The following is an 18,302-nucleotide window of genomic DNA, read 5'->3' as shown; positions in this document are numbered from 1 at the left end:
AGGTGCTTAAACCTTATTTTAATTATATTTTGAAAATTATTAATTTAATTCATTAAAATCTACTACATAATCATACAATATATTTCTATTTTAATATACGAAAAATAAAAAATTATACATCTCTCACAACTTATATCACTAATTATACTAATTCATTTTCTCTACCTGCAAAAATCAAGTAATTTGTTGGCATTAGTTTGTTGCAAAATGTTAATATACCGTACGTTCCAACTTGAGAATTCTACAAACATTGTGAAGAATGTCCTAGGAAAGTATTATTCACACACTCATTTTTACCTCCCACACATCTTTGTTAATTTTTTACTATTAATCTTCTTCAATTCATTTTATCCGACGGCCAAAAATTGAGAGAAACGTGTGAGAAGTAAAAATGATTGTGGATAGCACTACTCATGTTCTATCTTTTATACTTTTTCAAGTTTTAGGTTGATTTTCATAATTAAATTGTCAAAAGATTCTTTTCCCTCACATTGCATTATGTATTATAAAATAGTATCATTTTATGTCTTTTATTTATAGAAAATTTAACAAAAAAACTCCAAGTATTGTTCAATTTAATGAAAAATCACATTTTTACATTAAAAAATCAATCTTGATATTATTTACTTTACCCTTTATTTTGTCATTATCGTTAAAATTCAAAATTTTCAAATAATTTTCTTTTTATTTATTTGTCCATATGACCGTTAAACTAATGATGGTTGACCGCTTATAGGTCGGAAAATACTTGGGTACTGCCCAGTCAGTACCCTATTTACTCCCCATTTTATATAGCCCAATCGAATTACAACACCTGTTTATTTATATTTTCTCAATCACTATAACCAAACACAAACTTATCCTTTAAGCCTGTGACCAAACGCGACCTTTCTTCCTCCCTTCCTCCAAACGTCGCAGACCTCACCCCAATCCATCTCTCTTCCGCCAAGCATACACGCATTTCTTCCTCCAACCTTTCCATCGATTCTCGCATGAATTTTTCCACCAACCTCTCTCCGCGACAAATCTCACTCTCCCCAGTATTTTCTAGACTTATTCTCTGTTCAGTGCCCAATTTTAGTTTGAAATGTTTAATCAAAGGCCAGGTGATGGTTTGGTGGGATTCGGATTTTCAGAGGAAGGGAGACGAGGGAGAAGATAGGTTGGGGGGGATGAGCGTGGGTTCAAACAGAGGAGGGAGGTTGGAGGAGTATGTCGGGATGGGATCGGATTCAAATATGCAGATTTGCCATGGCCAGGGTAAAGGTAGGAGAAGGTGGGTGTTTGGTTATCAACATAGCAAAGAGTTTGAGTAAATATTAGGAAGTTTTAACGAAATGTCCACAGTATTGTTCATTTTAATTAAAAATCATATTTTTACACTAAAAAGTCAAACCTGATACTATTCATTTTATCCTTTATTTTGTACTTATTATTAAAATTCAAAGTTTTCAAATCTTTTTCATTAGTTTTTCTTAAATATTAAATAGACAGATGTTACAACAATTTTATTGGGCCACAAAATATAGTGAGTAAATTGGGTACTAATTAGTCAGTACTTAAGTATTATCAACCTAAAAATGATTATGCTAACGTCATAAAATAGACATTAATGCAATTTTAAATTCACATAATACAATATAAAAAAAAATTAAATTCGTAAACATTTTAAAAAACACTTCAGACCTGAAAAGTGTAAAATTATTCAATCCTAAAAATAATAATCAAATGTTTAGTTATTTTTTCTTTCTGACTTTTATTTGTGTTCAACTTGAGAGGTATTATTCTAAAAAAAGAATTTGAGAGGTATTAAATTGGCCAACCAAAACCAATTATCACCAAAGTCAAAAACAACTCTTTTTCTATTTTCATTGTACGGTAGCAGATGGATTTATCTGGGATGTCCAAAGTACAGGAAAAGGATCCCGTGATCTCATCCGTTCATCGAACATCGTGCGGTCAAAAATTATTTTAAAATTAAAAATTAAAAATTAAATATGAATAGTATCTAACGAAAATGGATCACATAATATATGATAAATGAATGAGATTACGGGATCCCTAATAAAAGAATTCGGCAAGGATCCTTTTCCCAAAGTACGTATTATATATCAGCCAACTAGGGTTTAATAATTTGTCCCTTTCTCTTCGACGGAGATGATAAATATTTTAGTATGTTGAGAACACAACTTAATATATTAAGTGCTGAAATCACTTATATTATGATATTTGGTGTTTCAAATGCATTAAAATAATTGTTGACAGAGAGAGTCCAACGGCAGCTAGAAAAAGGCATCCATTCCATTATGTTTTGTGTACATTTTACTTTATTTATTTTTCATGGAAACTGGCCATCGTTTCTACCGAAATAACCAATATGCCATTTTGGTATTCATGGCAAGTGATGTTATATATTAACATGGTTTGACCCGATATTATATATTACTATTATCATGATATCAGAGCTTAGGTTTTGAATTTTGTCTTATGACTATTTTGATTTTAGTTTGGTGTTAGAGTCGAGGTTTCGAAATTAGTTTTACGATAGGGGTGTGCTATCAATACACCCAATTTTATTTTTCACACGCATCCTAATAATTTATGTTCGTTGATCTTCTTCAATTCATTCGATTCGACAGCCGAAAATTAAAAAAGTGTGTGAGAAGTAAAATAGGATGTGTGGATATCACACCTCATACGATATTGTTTTGATACCAGTTTGATGATGGATAGATGCTGTTTTTTTTTTTTTCACTAAATTTTGTTTGTTTGTTTGTTTTTTTTTTTTTTTTAATGAAAAACAAACTAAATTTTGTTTAATAAAGTGATAGGAATATAGAAGGATCGAAGAAATTCTTTTAATCTAATTCAAAAAAGAAATGCAAAGAGGAAAAAAATCACAACACTAAAATGTGATTTAAGAATCCGAATAAACAAAATAACTACTAATTTTTCCGATTCTTAGACCAAATAAGTTGACTTGAATAAAATCACATTTGGGAGGACTTTTATTCGATCAGCCGATGGCTTCTTTGCCCTTTGAAATTTCAACTCTCAAGAAAGAATGCTGCTGTTTTGCATTTCATGGTGGCCTTTCGAGTCGGCAGCCAGACAGCAAATCCCACCTCCAAACCCTACCATTTTCGTAATTAAACCCATCTCCAAAAGCGAAAAAAAGGATGAGGATCCTATTCGGATTCTCTTTGTGAGGATCAATCCTCACATCCTAATAGTTTATCGTACATTATACGGTTAGTTTTTGTCAGTTACTATTTATGTTTAATTTTAAATAAAAAAATTCAAATAATTTATGACCGTACAATATACAATGAATAATTATGATCTGAGCATCTTTAGTATCCCCACCATTTAAATCCGGATGCGATCCAAATCCGAAAAAAATAGAAGACACATCTCCTGACTAGGAGTGCTTGACCATGAGCACTCACACACACCTTATCAGTGCGGAAGGACAAAGAACACTTCTCTGCGTCCCCTACAATTCTCCTGTTTCATTCACTTCCCGAAACTCCATGTGTGACCCTTTCCCTCCTCCTCCTCCTCCTTTTTTCAGCTTCTTCCCTTTTACTTTGGAGATTCTGAACTACCCCAATCTTCACGGCCGGACATTCAGCATCAGTTATAGTCGAGCGACTCCACTAACTGACCATTTGACCTAACTCACGTCGTTTTCTTCCTTACTTTCTCTACGATGAACAAAACAAAACCAAATCCCAAACCTCTCCTCCTCGTAATTCTACTACCTTCGATCCTATCCTGCCAACCAGCTTTTGCCGTCGACTTTGTCTTCAACGGCTTCAACTCCTCCGACATGTTGCTCCTCTACAGCAACGCCACCGTCGAGTCTCGAACCCTAACGCTCACAAACGACACCAACTTCTCCATCGGTCGAGCTCTCTACAAATCCAAGATCCCTACCAAAGAACCTAACTCATCGTACGTATACCCTTTCTCAACTTCTTTCATTTTCTCCATTGCCCCTTACAAGAACACACTTGCCGGTCACGGCATGGTGTTCATTTTTGTGCCGCAAACTGGCATCAAGGGGACGAGCCCGGGCGAGCATCTCGGACTCTTCAACTTCACCAACGGCGGTAGCTCCGACAACCATGTTTTCGGTGTTGAATTTGATGTGTTTAAGAATGAGGAGTTTACGGATATTAGTGACAACCATGTCGGCATCGATCTGAATTCTCTTCTATCTGTCAAGGCACACGAGGCAGGGTTTTGGCCGGAAAATAGTGATGGAAGTGATGAAAAAAGTTTCAAGAAATTGAAGCTTAATAGTGGGGAAAATTACCAGGTTTGGATTGATTACAAGGATCTTTTGATCAATGTTACAATGGCGCGGGCCGGCGCAAAAAGGCCGAAAACACCGTTGTTGAGTTTTGGCTACAATTTGTCTGATGTATTGTTGGATGAAATGTTTATTGGGTTCACAAGTTCAACGGGGCAGTTAGTTGAGAGCCACAGGGTTTTGGCATGGAGTTTTAGCAATTCCAACTTTTCGTTGAGTGAGAGTTTGATCACTTCTGGTTTACCTTCTTTTGTGCTTCCAAAGAGTTCGATTTTCGCATCAAAAGGTTTCATTGCAGGGATCACAGTGGGTGGATTTTTTGTGATTTGTATACTTGCTCTGGTTTCTCTGTTTTTGTTCAAGGGGCATAGGAGGCTAGCTAGGGAGAGGGAGGAAATGGAAGATTGGGAATTGGAGTACTGGCCGCATAGAATTACTTACCAGGAAATCGAGACGTCGACGAAGGGTTTCGATGAAGAGAATGTGATCGGAGTTGGAGGCAATGGGAAGGTTTATAAGGGTGTTTTAGCAGGAGGGGCGGAGATCGCGGTGAAGCGCATCTCACACGAAAATGATGGGATGAGGGAATTCTTGGCTGAGATTTCAAGCATTGGGAGGTTGAAGCACAGAAATTTGGTAGGGTTGAGAGGTTGGTGCAAGCAAGAGAAAGGTAGATTCGTATTAGTGTATGATTACATGGAAAACGGGAGTTTGGACAAAAGGGTTTTTGATTGTGATGAGAATAAGATGTTGAATTTTGAAGACAGAATTAGGGTTTTGAAAGATGTGGCTTCAGGGGTGTTTTACTTGCATGAGGGTTGGGAATCCAAAGTCCTACATAGGGACATTAAGGCAAGTAATGTGTTACTTGATAAGGAAATGAATGGGAGGCTTGGGGATTTTGGGTTGGCAAGGATGCATGGACATGGTGAAGTGCTCGGCACCACTAGGGTTGTCGGAACAGTAGGTTACTTGGCCCCGGAAGTGATCCGGATGGGGCGAGCATCAGAGCAAACCGATATATTTGCGTTCGGGATCCTGATTTTGGAAGTGATGTGTGGGAGGAGGCCTCTAGAGGATGGGAGGCCACCTTTGGTGGAATGGGTGTGGAAACTTAAGGTGCAAGGAAACTTGTTACAAGCCTTTGATGAGAGGCTAAGGGCTAGGGGAGAGTTTGATGAGGAGGAAGTAGAAAGGGTTTTGCATTTGGGATTGTTGTGTGCATATCCTGACCCAAATGCTAGACCGTCGATGCGACAAGTGGTTAAAGTGTTGGAGGGGAAGAAGAACGATCAGCCGGACGAGTCGGAAACTGAGGACATGGATGCATATGTGCTCCGAAAGTTGCAATCCAAGGAGATGTGGTCGGATTTTTCACAAACTTTTGGGTATGGATCATATTCACACCCAACTTTTGAAGACATCAAGCAGTCCATATCCACTTCAACGTCTCTTTCTTGGTCCAATACTAGCACAGTGGAAGGTAGGTGAATCTCCATCATTCACCAAATGGAAAGGGAAACTCTTGGGTACATATGTATTGTAGCACACTTTACCACATAATATGAATGATGAGTTTGCACAAAGATCCGTTGTGTTTTTGCAAACTATTTATCTGTTCACAATCTTTGAACTTAGGTCTCGATTCGTACAACATTATGAGAAGGATGATAGAAAAAGAAGAACGAGAAAGTCAACTCAGAAGATCAGTAGCATCCCAATTGTAAAAGGCATGTTCACTCCGCAAGGGTAGGACTCGGTGAGATTTTTGCTATGAGAGAAGCTCTTTGTCTTGCTATTTAAAGACACAATTGAACCATCTTGGACTTGGACCATCCATATTTGCATTGCCTCAAGGAAGGGCAGGTTTTTATACTACTTTTCGTTCACCCCTCTTTTGAATTTAAGAGAGAGAATCGGTGTATTTATACTACTTTTCGTTGTGAATCACGCGAAACTTTCTTTGTACTTCCGTATGAATGCATTTCCGCATTTTGCATTAGTTCGATGTGTTTTCCCCAAGTGTTGTTTGATTGTCGATGAAGTCATATAAGTTTGCTAATGCTGTAGGGGTCCCCCCTTTTAAGAGAATGGAAGAAAGCTTGGGTTTTTAACCATGGTTTAAGGTATTACTCATCAGAATAAAACTAAATCCGAATCAAAATTGCTGCACTTTATTGTTTTTATATATGTTGTTTGGCTTTAAAATTTCACATGGAGAACAAAAATTCACCTTGTAAAACATACGTAAAGTTATATAAGTTTCGGATACAAACTGACCATGCATGTAATTAAAATCTTTTACTGTCAAGTCTTTCTTAGTTAGTAATTCTGGTATAAATAATTGATATGTCTTTCTTAGTTCGTAATTCTGGTATAAATAATTGATATGTCTTAAGTCCAAATCTGCTACTATTAAGGTACTTTAACATCTTCATATTATCCGAGTTTAGCTGCTTGAAATGTTGAATGCATGGTCTAGTTCTTCACATCATCCGTGTTTAGGTTTTGGAAGCTTTTCAATAAGCTCAAATTTTTGCTCGATCAACCTCAATGCCCAAGATAGAAAAGAAATTCAATGCCCCAATACAAAGCGCCCTCTTGCACCATGAAAGGAAATTTGTCCTAGTTCAACACTAAGTTTGTGTTCTTGGACACCGTTTTAGCATGAGTCAAATTGCGAAGACAATCATCAAGGGAAGACACCCGAAGACAGAAAAGTCATCCACGACGAGACTTGGATAACCCTTCAATCATGCCTTGGAAAATTGTTTACAATCAGATCAAGTTGTAAACAATTTTCCAAGGCATGATACTACTTTTCTTCTATACACCTAATTTTGTGAATGGCAATTGTAATCCAATCAATCTTTACCAAAAGGAAACAAATATATAAAATTGCTCAAGAAAAATAATCGACAATACACGAATGATCTGTATCGCCAAGCGCCTCATTCAACTGCTCGTAGCTCTCTCTCCTGAAGCATAGATAGTACATGGAGAAAGGAACCCGACTGGAATTCAAAACTATTTTCACAAATCTATATATCCCACATAAAGTCTCTAGATTTATCCATCTGCCAGCCTATTGAAATAACATTATATAACCACATATACCTTGCAAGTCAGTGAGGAGGAAGTCATAGAGGCCGCGTGTGGAGTCTTATACCTTGCAGGTCTTAAGAGCATGAAAGCTGGATCACTGTACGAGGTGCATGTGTTCCGTAGAGCAGGACCAAATTACGAACGGACTGTGCTATTAACAAATTTTCGTTGGAAGCAGTGGGATATAACAAAGAAATTGGTATGTGGAAAGAGAAATATGGCAGTGTTTTATTTGAAGGTGTTACTCAGAGAGAACCTTTGGAAAATGGTCACAACAAAGTACCATTTTGTAAATGTTCGTAGGCACGGACACCCTCTTGTGCTTGTGGAAGGAGGATACATCCTACATGTGGTTAAACTTGATGAAATTGTTGAAGAACTTCGAAGACAGGAGGGACCTACATGCCTCTGCTTCTCCTTCGCAGGCTTTGCCTTGTTGGCTGTTGATTCAAGGGTCACCGGCTCTGACATGTTAACAGTATCAAAGATCTCTGTTGTGAACAGCTCGTTGCAGACCAAAATATGCCGCTGTGGGGATCTATATGAATCCTTGCTCTTGATTTAAGGTAAAGAAGGAAAAATGGAGCATAAGAGGAGCCATAATCGTGTTGTAAGAGCCTGCAAAGATTTCAACAATCAAAAGTTCATGTTATGTTTGCACCGGCCCTGGAGAAGCACATCTGGTATATTATAATGTTGAATAGAATGATGCAACATCCCATGGTTCTACATAGTTGAGCTTGGGATTGCATGGCATGGGTTCCGAAGCACCCGTTGCAATGTCGGAGCTAGCTTATAAATTTTTGGGTAGACGAGATGGAGTCTTGCGTAATGCCTATCTACGGTCACTATGGAATAAAATGGTCGCTTGCAAGTCAGTGAGGTGGAAGCCATAGAGGTGGCGTGTGGAGCCCTATACCTTGCAGGTCTTAAGAGCATGAAAACTGGACCACCGTACGAGGTGCATGTGTTCCGTAGATGAGTACCATATTACGAACAAACTGTGCTATTAACAGACGTTTCTTAGAAGTAGTGGGATATAACAAAGAAGTTGGTATGTAGAAAGAGAAATATGGCAGTGTTTTATTCGAATGCGTTACTCTGAGAGAACCTTTGGAAAATGATCACAACAAAGTACCCTTTTGTAAATGTTCGTAGGCAAGGACACCCTCTTGCGCTTCTGGAAGGAGGATATGTTCTACATGTGGTTAAACTTGGAAGTGCTGGTAGCATCGAGAAAACGATGCAACGTGCGACGACGTCTAGTGCAATTGTACTTCCGGAGTTTACGGTGGAAAATTCAGAAATTAGTCGATCTCCCTTCTTTTTGGATTAGTGATTGGATTCTTTTAGGCACTCCAACAAATTGTCTCCAGCCCTCCCAATATAAACATTCGACGTCAACTTCCTCTTCCTCTTGACCATTGTCTTTGTGAAACTCAATTCGAAAACTCGCATTTCAATGTAATATGAATTTTCCACCACAAACTCCTCAAGTACAATTACACTAGACGTCGCCGCACGTTGAATCGTTTTCTTGATGCTACCAAGACTCCCAAGTTTAACCACATGTAGAATATATCCTCCTTCTAGAAGCGCAAGAGGGTGTCCTTGCCTACAAACATCTACAAAAGGGTACTTTGTTGTGACCATTTTCCAAAGGTTCTCTCAGAGTAACGCCTTCGAATAAAACACTGCCATATTTCTCTTTCCACATACCAACTTCTTTGTTATATCCCACTACTTCTAAGAAACGTCTGTTAATAGCACAGTCCGTTCGTAATTTGGTACTCCTCTACGGAACACATGCACCTCATACGGTGGTCTAGTTTTTATGCTTTTAAGACCTGCAAGGTATAGGGCTCCACACGCTGCCTCTATGGCTTCCACCTCACTGACCTACAAGCGACCCTTTTATTCCATAGTGACGTAGATAGGCATTACGCAAGACTCCATCTCGTCTACCCAAAAATTTATAAGCTAGCTCCGACATTGCAACGGGTGTTCCGAAACCCATGTCATGCAATCCCAAGCTCAACTACGTAGAACCATGGGATGTTGCACCATTCTTTTCAACATTATAATATACCAAATGTGCTTCTCCAAGACCGGTGCAAACATAGCATGAAATTTTGATGCTTGTTGAAATCTTTACTGGCTCTTGCAACACGATTATGGCTCCTCTTATGCTCCATTTTTCCTTCTTTACCTTCAATCAAGAGAACGGATTCATATAGATCCCCACAGCGGCATATTTTGGTATGCAATGAGTTGTTCACAACCGAGATCTTTGATACTGTTAACATGTCAGGGCCGGTGACCCTTGAATCAACAGCCAACAAGGCAAAGCCTGTGAAGGAGAAGCAGAGGCATGTAGTGCCCTCTTGTCTTCGAAGTTCTTCAACAATTTCATCAAGAGACTCCTTTAAATGGCCTGTTGCAACGCGAAGATATTGATACTCATTTACAATTGAATCAACGTGGTTATAACAACGTAACCATAAAAAATTTAAAAAAAATTAAAAAGTATGCAACTGTATAAACAAAATAGACACCAGATGTTCAGTTTCTTAGCTACAACTCGTCATTCAGCTTCTAAGCTTAAATTACCGATGCATAATCATACGGAATGGCGTTATCGGCTCAAATTATGGGCAGAAGATAATGATGCCTTGCATTTTTAGGTGTTTGAATTCTTTAATTATAATGCACACACATTGTCACCATAAAAGAAGTGGAAATTTACTCACATCTTCAAGCTCCTTGTCCACAGCATACTCTAAAACAATTCCATCGTTTTCCATTACTGAAGGAATATCAAGTTCCATCACATAGATCACGCAAGGACTACCAAGTCCAGAGGTCGGATGGTCATCAAAAGTGTTGTTAGACTTGCTCTCCACACGACTCTCATGAATGCAAACCTAGCGAAACATAAAAATATTTTACTAAGTTTATCCACTAGAGGCTCCCGCCTAATTCACTTAAGAGATACACTTAGCAGTCGTTATATGACACGCCCCAACCCCAATATCCCCAAATATCAGGGTAGGAACGTGTTGGCCGACACCTGAGGATGACGAAGCCATTTTAAACATGCATACAATAAGATAGGTAATTAGAAAGAAATATGTCGATGCGGAAACATGTTCAAAGCATACAACTAGTCAAGGAATTTATGAAAGAATCACAATAAAGTATATGAATAAAGGAGTGGGTCCTACGCTGAAAAGACTCGAACATACCTACGCAAAGGTACACTGACTCGGGGATCGAATGCCTCGCTTTTAACTCCTGAGGGGGCGCAAAAACAGAAAAGGTGAGTGGACCATAAGTTATACTAATGCTAATAATAAGTAAACCAATTCCTTTCTTAACATAATAACCCCCTGTTTTGAAAACATATATAATACTACGTATGAGTTTTTCTAAAACTCTAGCATGCAGGAAATGTTCATAACCGTAAAATCATCTCTAAAACATGCATCTTGAAATGCCCCAAGGCAAAGCCATAAATCTCAGTACAACTATACTCTCTAGGGGTATCATATTTGCCCAAAGGCAAAACTTGTCCATCACCTGAAGATGAAACTATACCACATTGGGTCACGCCAATGAAGAAACATGGTATGCCCCATCACCCAAAAGTGAAGTTGTACGACTCTGGGTTACGCCAAAGAAGAACACTATAACATATATCTCACTCCTCCTCATCACCGTGTCCTATGGCCATAGACATCTAATACCCGTGTTGTGTGAATGTGATGTATGATAGCCTACTAGATATATATATATATATATATATATATATATATCCAAAACATAGCTCAAATCTCATGCCAACGTATCAAGATCCAAAAGTTCCAAAACCCCGTAAAATAATACATCCTCACAAATCCACAGAAAAATCATACGTATAAACCAATATTTTATAACCTTTATTATATAGTAAACTTGATATATCCAATATATTCCATAAGTAATTCAATTACTAATAAATTATCCAAATATCAGAAATATGCAATTTTATAAATCGTATTTTTAAAACATAAGCAACTCTGAAATAAATTATGTATGCAACCCTAAGATTTAATCTCCGAGTTGCACAGAAACTACCCAAGGTTAAAATCTTCAAATTTCAAACTAAAAATCAAGATTCCAAGTACGAACTCCTTACCTGGAAACCATTGAAGACGATCATGAGCTCGATTAAGTCTAAATCCCTCAAGATTGAACTCAAATTCGTCGGAATGATTCGGTGTGGTGAGTTTTACTTAACCCAACATAGATCCTCACATGCAAGGGCAGCATGTTGCTCACCAAGCTCCACATGTTGTGATTTCGGTAATTTGGGGGACGAATTTGGCTTAGATGATGAAGATGATGGTGATTGGCACCCATCCTAGAGAGAGAGAGAGAGAGTGAGTTTGAGAGGAGAAGAGAGTTGGAGAGAGAGGGATCCAAAGAGAGATCACAGAGTGGGAAGAAAAACAGTGGGCCGGTTTACAAACACCACACTGTGGTGGGTCCCACACCAATTTTAAAAACGGGCTGTTACATTATAAATCATTAATTCTAAAAAAAACTAAAGAAAATATCTTGAAAATTTTGAGTTTTAATAATAAAAATAAAATAAAAGATAAAATGAATTAGGGCTGGGTTCGGTTTGAAACGGTTCGGTTTTTAGTCAAAACCGAAACCGAACCGAAATTTCGGTTCAGTTCGGTTCGAATTTTTTCGGTTTTTTTTCGGTTCGGTTTTTTCGGTTTTGATTTTTTTCGGTTCGGTTTCAGTCCGGTTCGGTTTTTTCCATAATATTTTTTTTTTTTTAATTTGGAACAAATCTGAAACGATTGGTTGCGAGCACTGAAGATGCAGAAACTTATTGGGTGTTGGTGCAAATGAATATGAACTGTAACAAATCTGCAAATCTGCACTGGAAGAAATCTGCAAATGAATACGAACTGGAACAAATCTGCAAATGAAAACGAAAATTACAATATAAAATCCCAAATCCCAACAAATCTGCAAAGATTATAACATGCAAAATCCCAACTAATAATTAAAAGAAAAACCCATTTTAATTCAGTAAATCACAATATAAAATCCCAACAAATCTGCAAATGAATACGAAAATTACAATATAAATTCCCAACAAATCTGCAAAGATTATAACATGCAAATCCCAACAAATAATGAAAAGAAAAACCCATTTTAATTCAGTAAATCACAATATAAAATTATAAATCATATTAGTTTTGATTCGAAAATTACCTGTGAGAGATCGGAAAACCCGGATTCGAATCTTCCAATTTAGAGGGGGTTCTGATTCGAAAGGGGCGAGGGAAAATCAAGGTTTGGAAGAAGGAATCCGTGAGGAGGACATGAGAAGACTGGAGAGAGAGTGATTTGGAGGAAGAGAGGAAGGAGAGAGAGAGAGAGAGAGAGAGAGAGAGGGGCTGAGGAAGCAAAAGGCAGAGAGAGGACGCAGCGGAGGAGTTTGAAATCTGAAATGGGAAGTGAGATAAAGTGTGAGACGGCTAGGGTTTGTAAAGTTTAAGAAATTTTATAAAGCATTAAATACAAGAAGCCTATAAATATTGTACTGGTACAATAATAACAACTCAAAGCCCACAGTCAAGTTGGCTTGCAGCAACTAATCCTAAGCTATAGGGAAGGGGTTCAAACCCCGGCGCCTACATGTTTTTTTAGAATTTATATATGATTTTTTTTTTTCGGTTCGGTTCGGTCCGGTTCGGTTTCCGGACCTCAAAAACCGAAACCGAACCAACCAGATTCGGTTCAATTCGGTTTGGCAGTTTCGGTTCGGTTTTTTTTCGGTTCGGTTTTTTTCGGCTTCGGTTCGGTTTGGTTTTCGGTTTTTTTCGGTTTTCGGTTTTTTGAACCCACCCCTAAAATGAATAGTACCAGATTTAACTTTTTAATATAAAAATATGATTTTTCGTTAAAATGAACAGTACCGTAAGTTTTTCGTTAAAACTCCTTGATACTATAGAGTTGGTTGAGAACCTGTTCTGAAACAACAAACTTCTGATGGTTCTTTGAAATTTCCGCAGGTCTTTCTGGAAGCATTATTCGATGAAACTTTACTACCATCAATATTCCTACATTTAGAAACATCAAAACATTCAAAATCACAACCAAAACATTTCCGCACAGAAAAGAACTGAAACATAGGAATAATTACACACGCACCATACTTTGAAATGTTTAAGGTAGAAAGCTTGGTTTTCTTCTTGGCAGGTTTATCAGGACAAAGTTTACTCCCTTCGACTGTAATGATCCTTGAGTTCCTCATAGACTCCATGCTTGAAAGCATGGATTTAGGATTTACACATGTCTGAGCACTAGGTTTAATAGTCTTCTCGATTAAGCTGGAAGGATTTGCTTGACTGCTAGAAATCTCCACATGCCTGAATACATGCATTGACAATCAGACGCTTCACTAGAAGGTCCACTCGACCATTGATTATGTTGCTCAACAATGTACGAATTAAATTGTCACGTGCATGAGAAATAAGCAGTCACATCTTTGGATAAGAACATCAGTCAAAAGAGCCACATTCTTAATGATAAGATATGCAAAGTACAAGATGGAACAAGGTCTTTTATAAATGCCTTATCTGAGAACATGAAGACTTCTTCTCGTTCCACTTCCCAGGACAGGTTCCCTTTCTGTTACTTCTTTTTCAGACAGCCGTGAATTCCCAACCAGTTTGGCCTTCCTGGGTACACTGTCAGAATTGAAATCCTCTCCGTTGATGATTACAAAGGACGGGACACTGCTGTTTAGCATCGTCAATAGCGTTATTGTATTTTCTATGAACTAAAATGATGTATCTTTTTTCTTGAGCGATTCAAAATAATATGATGTCAGTGTAAAAACTTATGTTTATTTAAAACAATAAGGTTACTGGAATATGTTGGCTCGAGTCATCAGCTGATACTAATTGGATTTTAACATCACCTTCCCGATATGACATGTTTGGCTTTTGTTTCTTTATCAACTAACTCAGGAGTCTCAGGCAATTTGCTTCCAATTTGTGCATCATTAGCATTAGTAACCACCACCCTTTTGAAGATTAACCAAAACAGTTTATAACTTAAATTCCTACTACTCAATTGTTACGGGAAAGTATCACTGTATCGCTCACCCTTGCTCAATTGCACGACGTAGACGCATGGTATCAATCCTTTTGATTCCAGATGAGAGATATTTTGCTCCTATCGATGATGGCTGACACATTTGAGATCCAACTTGCTCCAATCTCTTAGAAATCTTTGAGTGGAATTCTCCACTTTTGCTTTCATTTGTCAGCGTAACTTTATCAACTGCAGATTCACTGCATCAAGAGGGAAAAATGTAAATGACGCGTTGATACTAAAGCTCACATGTTTACTCTCTATCAGAGCTATCTACACAGTTCAAGAGCATACCTGTTATACATACAGATTAGAGTCTGTTAGTTACAAGAATTTTTTGTGTTGTTTTTTTATTAGATTATTGTCATAAAGCACTTGAATGTATCAACTCAAAGTTAAATGGTTCTATGCATTCCACATATATAGTTCCAGTAACAGATGCACCTGAATTTTCTGATTATTGTTAGTTTCCGTATTCACAACCATTGACTCATGACAGTTTCAACCTCTTATAGTTCAAAACATAAGTCAGTGACTTGAAGGATGGAATCAATGAAGCAGAGGAAAAAAAAAGAGAGAATAATATGTTAGACGTGCTATGAGACAGCAAGGCAGTGTACCATCTTCTGTTATATCCAGTCACTGTATGCATCTTGGTGTCCTCGCAACTGCATGGCACGCCATTTTAACAGGAACCATGTTCACTGTGTACTACAAGCCAAGGTATTATTTGTATTTCTCAGCAATTAGTTTAGAGGTTTCAAATTTACTGTGAAAGTTGTGTTTTATTTTGTTTGTAGTATTTGATCTTGATGATTAGCTCAATTTTGTTTTTGAAGTACTGTTTCAATTGTTTGTTTACAGGACAAGTCCTGCTGAGTTCATTGTTCCATTTGATCAATACATGGAGTCTGTTGAAAACAACTATTCTATAGGCATGCGGTTTAAGATGAGGTTTGAAGGTGAAGAAGCTCCACTCTTATTATCCTTTTTCTTGGATGCAAAGTATTCACGGGTCACATTTTTTTTCTCTTGGCCCTAGGTGTTTTGAACTTTTGATGGAATTTCATTGATGTAAATATTGTGCGTTATTTGGGGTATTACCGTATTAGGTGAAGATGAAGTCTATTTGGATAAGAGTAAATTGGTTGTGTTTTTTTTTAAATTCAGATAATCATGTTCAATTATTTGGTTTGATTTAAAGGAATTTCTTACACAAAAAAGTTGGGGTTTTCTGGTTAGTTTTTTGGGTTGTACCGTCTGGGTATTTCGTACACACAAAAGTTAGGTTTTTCTGGTTAGTTTTTTGGGTTGTATATTTGGGTGATTTTATTTTCTTCAAATTTGTGGCTCACACAGTGACTTGAGGTAGGGATCAATTCGTCACTCCCATTGTCGGCCCGCAACTAGCACATGCATTAAGAAATGTATGCTATGATGTATTCTCAATTTAATGAGTGTGTCATATGTCCATTGGGTATACACCATACGGATCTTAGTCTAAGCACTACACAAATGCCTAACTTGAGCATCTAGCCTAGTCACCCCTCTCGGTGCCTACCTAGTTACTCACATCCAGCTTGACAATCTTTATCATGGATTTTAAATGAAAAAAATCTCCATGTTCAACCTTTGCTAGGTCTCATCTTAGACACTTCTAAGGCAACATTTACCTATATCTAGTGTATGTTTTGTATGTGAAATCATACACATGTCTGGTCTCACACTCAAATGCGTTTCAGACATATATATCTCATCCTGCTCGCTACCTCAGCGTCAGGGCAAATCGTTTCGTGTGAGTGAAATTGATTCTCGCTTGGTGATACTCGAAATAAATGTGCATCACAACATTCTCTGAAATAAACGTTAATTCGAATTAGTCACTTGTAGCTCATGTGGCCGACTACAAACCCCAAGCAAAAAACTACAGAAAAATCAGCTCCATGTACCCTAAATTCAGCCCGCAAAACAGCTAAAAAAACTGAAATTTTCAAGAAATCACAAAACTAGGGTATTTGATTTCTCTCAAACCGTGGCACATATTTGGATGAAGTTTTGAGGGAATGATTCTCATACATAAGATGACATATTTCTCAAAAGAAATCCTCAAAAAAACGCAACGAATCAAAACGTTATTTTTTCGAGTTTATGCAACCATGGTGGATCTTCTCGCAATTTACATCGAATTGTAAGACTAGGAACAAGCCTTATGGCTCTGATACCATTATTGGGAATTTGTACTAAAAATATAAGGAATTCGATATAGGACATACCTTGCAAAATTAACGAATTTTGGATCGTCGTCTCATTCCTACGAACCGTTGTACAAACCACAAAGAAGATCATCCAAGGAAGGATTTGGTTCCATCTATCCCCATTGGATTGTCTACATACCTTGTGTCAATGCACATGGATCAAACCACCATATTTCTTTGTAGCCTCCTAATCCTAGGATCAAGGTGATACCCTAGAGGCTAAACTAAAAAAGAAAAAGAATATTGTTTAAACCCCTTTGGTTTTCTTGCACCCACCGATGTGGGACTTTAACAACTCTAATTAACACCGAGACCTTTTGTGGTAAAACCTCACACTTGAGGATTGTGCAGGTGGTTAAGTTGGGGACAATATTGGTGTCGTTAGAGTGGGGCGGGCCCGGCGATCCAAAAATTCCAACATGGTATCAGAGCCCATGGTTGCGGGCCTGTGCAAGCCAATGAGCTTGTCACCAAGAAGGAAACAAGTGTGAACTCTTAACAAAGAGACGACCGCTGAGTTCAATTGAAAACAAGTGGGCCCAACGTGAGCTGACCTCTGAGCTTCAATTACCGATGTGGATCTTCACGTGTGAACCACTAAATGAGGTTACACGTGAGGGGGAGTGTTAAAGTCCCACATAGGTGGGTGCAAGAAAACCAAAGGGGTTTAAATAGTATTACCCCACTCTAACTAACACCGAGGCCTTTTGTGGTAAAACCCCACACCTGAGGATTGTGCAGGTGGTTAAGTTGGGGACAATATCGGTGTCGTTAGAGTGGGGCGGGCCCGGCGATCCAAAAATTCCAACAGAAACACGGTCATGTACACCAAGTATTATAATACAAGTTATTGAAAAGAAAAAAAAATCTTCAAATATACCCAACCACTTGTCTTACAACACTTTGTGTACCAAGCTGTATTCCTAGCACACAAAATATCACTCCATGTACGTTGCCGATAATGCTGATGGTTGTCTTTCAAATGACATATTGCTCGAAAGAAAGAAACAATGATGCAGATAATTGGTGCTACCGTGAAGCAAGAAACCTTCATCGTTTGTAGTGCTGATCCTTTGATCAAGCATGTTAACTAGGATATTCCTAAGTTTTGCTTTGTGTTTCATTAATCAAACATCGACGTTATAAACTTGTAACTAATTCCGTTTCAAATATAGTTTTTTTTTTTGGTTTGGTCAATTGGTGAGTCATTCATCAAGGAAGTTAAAGGACAGCCAACAAAGATCATGTTGAAGCATGCCACAAAAGCCGCAAAGAACTCGTTTACAGATACAACGCCACTTATACAAGTATTGTGCGTAACGTACATCTCAAATATATATATATATATATATATATATATATATATATATATATATATATATATAGTTAAGTGAACAACAATTTGATCCTCAATTTTCTCTCTTAATTAAGCTGCTACTATAGACCAAATTGGACTAGCT

At 37.7% G+C, this 18,302-nt stretch overlaps 1 protein-coding gene and 2 long non-coding RNA genes across 3 annotated transcripts; 1 reads left to right on the top strand and 2 right to left on the bottom strand.

The window, feature by feature from the left end:
• Positions 1 to 3,433: 3,433 nt before the first annotated feature.
• Positions 3,434 to 6,435, top strand: LOC103434798 (L-type lectin-domain containing receptor kinase VII.1-like). Its single transcript, XM_008373150.4, has 2 exons — positions 3,434 to 5,801; positions 5,957 to 6,435. The coding sequence occupies exons 1-2, from the start codon at positions 3,713 to 3,715 to the stop codon at positions 6,043 to 6,045; spliced, it is 2,178 nt and encodes a 725-aa protein (XP_008371372.1). The 5' UTR covers positions 3,434 to 3,712; the 3' UTR covers positions 6,046 to 6,435.
• Positions 6,436 to 7,627: 1,192 nt separating this feature from the next.
• LOC103434799 (uncharacterized) lies at positions 7,628 to 12,991 on the bottom strand. Its single transcript, XR_011581630.1, has 5 exons — positions 12,698 to 12,991; positions 11,601 to 12,398; positions 10,669 to 10,717; positions 9,868 to 10,347; positions 7,628 to 7,802 (listed from the first exon to the last, which is right to left on the bottom strand). It is a non-coding gene; the product is annotated as an uncharacterized lncRNA (long non-coding RNA).
• Positions 12,992 to 13,954: 963 nt separating this feature from the next.
• Positions 13,955 to 17,063, bottom strand: LOC139195986 (uncharacterized). Its single transcript, XR_011581079.1, has 3 exons — positions 16,861 to 17,063; positions 14,599 to 14,787; positions 13,955 to 14,226 (listed from the first exon to the last, which is right to left on the bottom strand). It is a non-coding gene; the product is annotated as an uncharacterized lncRNA (long non-coding RNA).
• Between the last annotated feature and the right edge of the window lie 1,239 nt (positions 17,064 to 18,302).

Source organism: Malus domestica, chromosome 05 (assembly GCF_042453785.1).
Source record: "Malus domestica chromosome 05, GDT2T_hap1".
NCBI lineage: Eukaryota > Viridiplantae > Streptophyta > Magnoliopsida > Rosales > Rosaceae > Malus > Malus domestica.
The sequence above is the reverse complement of the archived record's forward strand: the minus strand, read 5'-3'. Positions and strand labels throughout refer to the sequence as shown.